This window comes from Cucumis melo, chromosome 5, assembly GCF_025177605.1.
Source record: "Cucumis melo cultivar AY chromosome 5, USDA_Cmelo_AY_1.0, whole genome shotgun sequence".
Classification (NCBI taxonomy): Eukaryota; Viridiplantae; Streptophyta; class Magnoliopsida; order Cucurbitales; family Cucurbitaceae; genus Cucumis; species Cucumis melo.
This window is the reverse complement of record NC_066861.1, coordinates 8,262,534-8,272,112: the sequence shown is the minus strand read 5'-3', so window position 1 is coordinate 8,272,112 and position 9,579 is coordinate 8,262,534. Positions and strand designations below refer to the sequence as shown.

Below are 9,579 nucleotides of genomic sequence, written 5' to 3'. Positions count from 1 at the left end.
TTGGAGTTGGAAAAGGAAAACGATTCTTTAAACACTAAGGCAATCTAAGTGAGAAAAAAGAATAAGAGGTTATTAAGGAATATTGCTAACCTACATGAAGAGATAGAAGCTAAAAAGGTATGCATTACAGATTTGAAACATGAAATAGAAAAATTGAATGGAATTGCCTTAGAGTTCCAAAATGCATTACATGAACAAGCCATATCATCTCAACAGACCGCTATGGGAATTGAGGTTCTACAACATTCGATTGAAGAATACAAATCCCAACTTATAGAAGCGGAAAGCAAAAACAATTTTTTGCAAAAGGCTGTTAACAGTTCTGAAAGCCAGTTGCTGATATGTCGCAAAGCAAGGGAAGTCATAACAGATGACTATGCTCAATTAATAGAAAAATATCAAGAAATGTCGATAGATTTCATGATGTGGAAGGACGAGTACGAGACATTGAGACGAAAGTATGATGATGCTATAGGTCGGATGGAACGAGGGGCTGAAAAATTAAGACAAATGGCGAGGGTGGCAGATCAATTCTCAGTGCAAGTTAGGACTCTCCGGCAAGGTGTTATACCTACTCGCGACACCGATAAAGAATTGTCTCACTTTCTAGGAATCATAGGGCAGTGCCTCGGACGTTTTGGGTGCTACCATTAGGTGTTAGAGTCATTGTACTTTTCATTTTAAAAAAAACTAAGTTTGTTCGTGTCATTTTACATTCATTTAATAAAAGTATTCTATTTTTTTTCTCTTTCTTATCTCTCTTCTCACTCACTTGAATCATTATTTTCTTCTTGAATAGATAAAAAGTCAAAACTTGCAAAATAGCTCAAGGTTCGCCTCCTCAGCATCCATATTGGACAAGAAGAAAGGCTCGAATAATGGATGAGCAAACCAATGATTAGGTTCAAGCAGTTCGTCAAGACGTTGAAGGTCTGAAGGATCAATTGGCAAAAATCCTAGAATTGCTCACCACCGGAAGAGGAAAGAGTGTTGCGGGGACTTCATCACAAGTGGAAGTGGATCTGAATCAGGTACTGGAGGACATGCCTGCATATCCTCCGGGTTTCACTCCTCAAAGGTCATCTAGTCCACGCATGGGGGATAGGACATATCCTACATCATTTCCCGCGCCAAATCCTAACACAACCACCCAACAAGAAGCCCATGCGAACAATCCTATATCTACTCTAATTATGGAAGGTGGTAAGAAAATTTCAGAAGAGCAGGGTAGTAGGAGAAGACTGGAATTTCTAGAAGAAAGACTGCGCGTCATTGAAGGTGCAGACATGTACGGGAGATCGACGCAACACTACTATGTTTGATATCAGATGTGGTGATCCCTCCCAAATTCAAGACTTCAGATTTTGAGAAATACAATGGAACCTCATGTCCAAAAAGCCACCTAGTTATGTACTGTCGGAAAATGTCAGCTTATGCTCATGATGATAAATTGTTGATTCATTGCTTCCAAGACAGCTTAGTCGACCCGGCTTCTCGTTGGTACATGCAATTGGATGGTTCAGAAGTGCATAGGTGGAAGGATCTTGCTGATTCTTTTTTAAAACAATATAAGTACAACATTGATATGGCGCCCGATCGTCTAGACCTTCAGAGAATGGAAAAAAAGAATGTTGAAACTTTTAAGGAATATGCACAGCGATGGAGAGAGTTAGCTGCACAAGTGCAACCTCCCCTGACAGACAAAGAATTGACAGCTATGTTCATAAACACTCTTCGGGCCCCATACTATGATAGAATGGTTGGAAGTGCTTCAACTAATTTCTCGGACGTCATAACCATTGGGGAGAGGATTGAATTTGGAGTAAAGAATGGAAGGATCTCTGATCCCGCTTCAGAAACAAGAAGAGTGATGACCCCAAAGAAAAAAGAAGGAGAAGTACACGAGTTGAGTTCGACTCAAAGAGTAGCAACACGTGTATCCTCACCAATTGTGGGGCAGACAAATTTCTCTCCTAGTTATCAAAATGGAGGTCAAAGCCCATTTGGTCAGTCAACTCAGAGAAATATAAGGAACAATTGGAAGCAAACCCGTTTTGATCCTATACCTATGTCGTACACGGAACTTTTGCCTCACCTTATAAAGAGTCATCAAGTGGCTATTGTACCACAAGAGCCTCTACAACCACCATATCCTAAGTGGTATGACCCCAACGCAAAATGTGAATACCATGCTGGGGCAGTTGGGCATTCTACGGAGAATTGTTTTCCTTTGAAAGCTAAAGTGCAACGTCTAGTTAAAGCCGGTTGGTTAAGGTTCAAGAAGACAGGGGAAGAGCCTGATGTCAACCAGAACCCTTTACGAAATCATGAGGGTCCCTCCATAAATGCAGTTGACACGTTCATGCAAAGACATAAGAATAAGGTGAGCGACGTAGCTACTTCAATGAAAACGCTTTTCCAAATCCTCCATGGAGCTGGATATTTGTCATCAAGGTTTAACAATGATGATAGAGAGAAGATTGGATGCACCAACAATGAGCAGTGTTTACTCCATCCAGAGACAAATGACCATTCCATTGAGGACTGTTGTGAGTTCAAGAATGAGGTGCAAAAGCTGATGGACTCGAAGATTCTCTTGATAGGACAGATGAGCATGCAGAAAATCGAGGTTAATATGATACTAATGCTTCATCTAATGAGAAAACTTCAAATGAGACGACATTTATGTGGAAACCATTAGTCATTCATTACGAAGAGAAGCCAAGTATTATGTCTTATATCCAAAAACCTAAAGTAATGACAATTGAAATACCAGGTCCTTTTGCTTATAAGGATAACCATGCCGTTCCATGGAAATATGAATGTCAGTTCATCACGGACAATGTCGTTTCTGCAACAGTCGGAGGAATAACGCGTAGTGGAAGGTGTTATACACCAGATAATTTAAAAGATGTCTCTAAGGAGGATGAAGTTCGACGACGTAAAGGAAAAGCTATAGAAATGGCAGGTGAAGATGATCTAAATGATCTGAGCAAGGTTTTTACTGAAAAGAACACATTAGTTGAGAAAGAGACAGATCACGAAGTTGTCTCCAAAGAAGAAGCCTGTGAATTTTTAAAGTTAATTAAGCAGAGTGAATATAAAGTGATTGAATAATTACATCGTACCCCAGCTCGTATATCGATGTTGTCATTATTCATGTACTCTGAACCGCATCGTAAGGTTTTGTTGGATATCTTAAATAGAGCCCATGTAGGACATGATATTTCAGTGAATGCACTTAGTGAAATCGTGGAAAATATAACTACTACAAATTGCATTTCCTTTACAGATGAAGAAATTCCCCCTGAAGGTACTGGACATACTAAGGCATTACACATATCTGTGAAGTGTAAGGACCATCACGTGGCGAGGGTTCTGGTAGATAATGGTTCATCTTTAAATATAATGTCGAGATCCACGTTGATGAAACTCCCCATAGATCCATCGTACCTAAGACCAAGTACTATGGTTGTAAGAGCCTTTGACAGTGCATGTAGAGAAGTAATCGGGGATATAGATATCCCATTAAAAATTGGGCCTTCCACTTTCAACGTTTCATTCCAAGTAATGGATATAAATTCCTTATACAGTTGTCTACTGGGAAGACCTTGGATTCATTCAGCAGGGGCAGTCCCATCTTCACTACACCAAAGGTTGAAATTTAGTGTAGAAGGTGGTCAAGCTATTGTTTATGGAGAAGAGGACATGTTTGTAACAAAAACATCAGTACTTCCTTATGTTGAAGCAACGGAAGAAGCTCTGGAATGTTCTTATAGATCGTTTGAAATTGCTAATGCTACTACATTTCCGACAGAAGGTTTGAGCATGGACCGTTATGTGTCTAAGACATCTCTAATGATTGCAAAGACAATGATCAAAAGTGGTTTCCAAATGCATAAGGGATTGGTAAAAGATAATCAAGGGGACTCGGAAGTGATTTCTCTTCCTAAAGCCAAGGAAAAGTTTGGTTTGGGCTATAAGCCAGTAACTTCTGAATGTGAGAAGGTTCGAGCAAAAAAGAAAGAAAAGAGAAGCGCGCTCCTTATGGGATGCGAGATGAAGGAGGAAAGAATAAGCATACCTCATTTATCTGAGACATTTAAGCTTGGAGAATTGTTGTTTGATACCCACCAGAGAAAAAGACATAACGAAGATTCTGAGATCTTAATTGCAGTTGTCTCCGAGAATACTAGTCTACCTCATCCTTTGGTTCATAAGTGTCCGCCAGGATTTGAGTTGAACAATTGGGAGATCAAGAAGACATTGAAAGTCACTAAGGGATCGCAAAAGTAATAACTTTTCATACACCCTCTGACTATGCCTAAGGTCACAGGGTAGCTTTTTCTTTTGTAATAAAGGCATCTTTTTATTATTTTACAAATTGGCGTTTTGATACTTTAGTCATTATGTACTTCCTTTTATTTAAGAAATGAAAAACATGATTCTATCCCAACTATTGTGTCTTTTCCTTTTGCTTCTCGCTTTTCGCCTCTTGGTTCTTTTACCGACGCAATTTAGGATCCATAACAGGAACACCAGAGTGGAAGGTGACGTTGATGACGCTGTTGATTTCGAAGTTCCAATTTGTAATCTTGAGCAAAATATTGGAGAGGGTGAATCTGATATATCACCTGAATTACTAAGATTGATAGAGCAAGAAGAAAAGAAGACTATGTCATATCAAGAAACTTTGAACGTTATTAATTTGGGAACACCGGAAGAAGTGAAAGAAGTGCGAATTGGCACTTTGGCCTCGGAGCAAGATCAATCAGAGCTGGTGACCCTACTTCACGAGTTTAAAGATATATTTGCATGGTCTTACCAGGATATGCTCGGTTTGGATACAGAAATTGTAACACATCGATTACCACTCAAACCAGAATGTAAGCCTATACGACAAAAGCTTCGCAAATTGAAACCTGAAATGTTGATAAAGATCAAGGAGGAAGTTAAAAAGCAGTTTGATGCTGGATTCTTAGCAGTAGCAAAATACCCAATTTGGGTTGCAAATATTGTCCCCGTTCCAAAGAAAGACGGGAAGGTTAGAATGTGCGTAGACTATAGAGATCTTAATCGAGCAAGTCCTAAAGACAACTTTCCTCTTCCTCACATTGACGTGTTGGTAGATAATACTGCCGGTTTTTCCACCTTCTCATTTATGGATGGATTTTCAGGATACAACCAAATCAAAATGGCTTCAGAAGATCAAGAAAAAACGACATTCATCACCTTGTGGGGAATGTTCTGCTATAAAGTAATGCCTTTTGGGTTAAAAAATGCAGGAGCAACTTATCAGAGAGCGATGGTTACATCATTCCATGACTTGATGCATAAAGAAATTGAAGTTTATGTTGATGATATGATTGCCAAGTCCAGACTCGAAGAAAAGCATGTGGTTACCCTTCGTAAGCTTTTTGAACGTTTGCGAAAGTTCCAATTAAAGTTGAATACAGTAAAATGCACATTTGGAGTTTCTTCTGGGAAGTTATTGGGTTTCATTGTTAGTCGTGAAGGCATCAAGATGGACCCAGACAAAATCAAGGCTATAGTTGACTTAAGGTCACCAAAAACACAAAAGGAGGTAAGAAGTTTTTTAGGAAGGTTGAATTACATTGCACGATTTATTTCACACCTTACTCAAATTTGTGAGCCAATTTTAAAATTGCTTCGCAAAAATGAGATTTGTCATTTGAATGAAGATTGCCAAAAAACTTTTGACAAGATCAAAGACTACTTGCAAAGCCCTCCTATCCTCGTTCCGCCAACTCCAGGACGACCTTTGATCTTATACTTGACAGTGAAGGAGGGGTCAATGGGATGTGCTGGGACAACATGACTCTACTGGAAAGAAAGAGCAAGCTGTCTATTATTTGAGCAAGAAGTTCACGAATTATGAATCAAAATACTCATTGTTGGAAAAAACATGTTGTGTTTTAGCATGGACGACTCAAAGATTAAGACAGTATATGTTGTACTATACTACATGGCTTATTTCAAAAATGGATCCTATAAAATACATTTTTGAAAAGCCATCCTTATCAGGAAGGATAGCTAAGTGGCAAGTGTTGTTATCAGAGTTTGATATCGTTTACATTACTAGAAAGGCCATAAAGGGTAGTGTGATTGCTGATTGCTTAGCGGAGTTACCAATTGAGGACTATGAGCCCATGAAGTTCGATTTTCCAGATGAAGATATCATGGCATTAGTAAATACATCATCGAATACATGGACAATGATGTTTGATGGAGCCACGAACGAAATAGGGCACGGTGTGGGAGCAATTTTGATGTCCCCCGATGGGAAGTGGTACCCTTTAACTGCTAAGTTATATTTCGATTGCACCAATAACATGGCTGAGTATGAGGCATGTAGTATGGGAGTGCGAATGGCATACGAGATGAAAGTAAAAAAATTACGAGTCCTTGGGGACTCCCTGTTGGGAGTACATCAGCTGAATGGGGAATGGGAGACAAGGGATGCTAAATTGATCCCTTATAACGATTATATTCGAACAATAGCGCAAACTTTTGATTCAATAACTTTTGAACACGTCCCACGCGAAAGCAATCAGGTTGCAGATGCATTAGCCACTCTTTCTGCCATGTTTAATGTAGCTTACAGTGAAGAAGTTCAACCCATAAGGATGGAGAAGTATAAGACACCATCCTATTGTATGAGCCTCGAACGGGAACCTGACGGTAAACCTTGGTATCATGATATTAAGCACTACATCGCATATCGGGAGTATCCATCAGGGGTATCAGAAAATAGTAAGCGCATCGTTAGGAGGCTAGCCATGAAGTTCTTTCTAAGTGGTGAAGTATTATACAAAAGAAATTACGATATGACTCTACTGCGATGCGTCGATGCTTTGAAAGCCAAAAAAAGTTTGGAAGAAATTCATGAAGGAGTGTGTGGGACGCATGCAAATGGACACATGATGGCGAGGCAAATTTTACGTGCTGGTTATTTTTGGTTGACCATGGAGTCAGACTGCATCAAATATGTGAGAAGATGCCATAAATGTCAAATATACGCAGATAAAACGCATGCTCCAGCCTCTCCATTGCATGTGTTGACGGCTCCATGGCCTTTCTCCATGTGGGGTTTGGATGTAATTGGACCCATTGAGCCAAAGGCATCAAATGGTCATCGATTCATTTTGGTAGCCATAGATTATTTCACGAAATGGGTAGAGGCTGCTTCCTACAAAAGTGTCACCAAGCAGGCCGTTATCAAGTTCATATGAAAGGACATTATATGTCGGTATGGTTTACCTGAGCGTATCATCACCGATAATGGAAAAAACCTTAATAATAAATTAATGGAGGAGTTATGCAATCAGTTCAAGGTTAAACACTCTAATTCCACTCCTTATCGCCCTAAGATGAATGGGGCAGTGGAAGCAGCAAATAAAAATATCAAAAGGATTCTCGAGAAAATGTCGGTCACTTATAGAGATTGGCATGAAATGCTACCTTTCGCATTGCATGGATATAGAATATCAGTCCGCACGTCAACAGGGTCAACCCCTTTTTCACTAGTGTATGGTTTCGAAGCAGTTTTACCTGTTGAAGTTGAGGTGCCATCCCTTAGGGTAATCCAAGAGTTAGAACTAGATGAAGCAAAGTGGGCTCAAGTAAGATACGAGCAATTGAATTTCATAGAAGAAAGGAGACTGACTGCATTATGTAGAGGACAGTTATACCAAAAGAAAATAGCACGAGCGTATAACAAAAAAGTTCGACATCGCCATTTCCAAGAAGGAAATCTAGTGTTAAAAAGGATCCTGCCTTTTCAAAAGGATCATAGAGGAAAATGGACTCCTAATTACGAGGGACCATATATAGTAAAAAGAGATTTCTCGGGAGGAGCTTTAATTTTGACAAATATGGACGGAGATGACTTGCCTAACCCAATAAGTGCAGACTATGTGAAGAAATACTATGCATAAAGCGACGATTAGCTTTTGGTTAAACATTTTCTCGTCAAGTCACTAATATTTTAAGGATCTGAGCTTGTACTTGAGATTTCAATACTCAGAACGTTATTGGGCTATTACACATGTTTTGTCTTTTTCTTTCTTTCTTGAGAAAAGTAAACAATGATTTTTTCTTTCTTTCTTTTTTTTTTTTTAACATTGTTCATGCATACATGACTTTTCACATTGTTTGCATTTCCATAGGTGGCATGGTATACATTATTGATATAAAAATTTAATATATGACGTTTAGCTTGATTATTCATTCTTTTGTCATGAGTCACTTGTTTTATCCCTGGCCCTTGACACCATGTTACTGAGATGGCGCTTGTTTTATCCCTGGCCTCCAGTCTATTTATTCATTTATCATGAGGCGCTTGTTTTATCCATGGCCTCCAGCTTATTCATTCTTTTGTCATGAGGCGCTTGTTTTATCCCTGGCTCTTGGCACCATGTCCCTGCGATGGCGCTTGTTTTATCCCTGGCCTCCAGCTTCTTCATTCTTTTGTCATGAGGCGCTTGTTTTATCCCTGACCCTTGGCACCATGTCGCTGCGATGACGCTTGTTTTATCCCTGACCTCCAGCTTATTTATTCTTTTGTCATGAGGTGCTTGTTTTATCCCTGGCCCTTGACACCATATTGCTAGATGACGCTTGTTTTATCCCTGGCCCTTTGACGCCGTTAATTTATTTAAAATATCTTAGTTTGATGAGTTAGTGGCTACACCTTCGTCCACCTTCTAATTCTATAAGGATGCACGAAGGGGGGCATGCTGTAGCCACCTATTTTTATCCTACATTTTTTTTAAAAAAAATATTAATTGTAGAAATGGTTAAGATAATTTACTCATTTATTTTGTTAAAAAAAGAAAAAGGTAAAATCTTGTTGTAATAATATGAAGTCTTATGTTTTTAATCTTTTTATTAAAATGGAAAATAAAGTCATTAATGAGAATATCTATTATTTACAAAAAAATTCATATTATTTTGACTTATCACTTTAGGAAAAAGGCAAATTAATTTATGTATACAAAATCTATTTTGATTAGGAAAAGCAAAATAATTTATTTTATACAAAATTCTTTAATACCATATTTGATTTATCTTATCACTTTAGGAAAAAAAAGCAAATTAATTTATGTATACAAAATCTATTTTGATTTATCATATTGGGAAAAGAAAATAATTTATTTTATACAAAAAAAATTTAATACCATATTTGACTTATCTTTATCACTTTAGGAAAAAAACAAAAAATTTATTTTGGACAAAAATCTTTCAATATTATATTTTTACTATTTTAGAAAAAAGAAAATTAATAAAATTACATAATATCTAATTTGATTTTTTTACTTCTTAAATTTTCCTAATTTGCGGCACGCCCCGGGTCTATAAATAGGATCCTTTGTCATTTGGAAAAGGGGGAGAAGAAATTGTTTTAGAGAAAGTCTTGAGAAAAAATTGTTTTAGAGAGAATCTCTACGAAAAAAAAAGTGTTTAGAGAGAATTTGAAGAAACGTATTCCTCTGCATAAAGGTGGGTCATTAGCTTTTTCGCTTTATTGTTTTTATTTTTATCTTTATATCGTCTTTT

At 38.0% G+C, this 9,579-nt stretch overlaps 1 protein-coding gene across 1 annotated transcript; it reads left to right on the top strand.

The window, feature by feature from the left end:
* The first annotated feature begins 222 nt into the window (after positions 1-222).
* LOC103499741 (uncharacterized) lies at positions 223-7,958 on the top strand. The gene is given in 6 exon segments (XM_051084941.1): positions 223-543; positions 903-1,227; positions 1,329-2,549; positions 2,777-4,292; positions 4,534-5,823; positions 5,825-7,958. Coding segments are annotated over 6 exon segments (6,807 nt in total).
* The last annotated feature ends 1,621 nt before the right edge of the window (positions 7,959-9,579 follow it).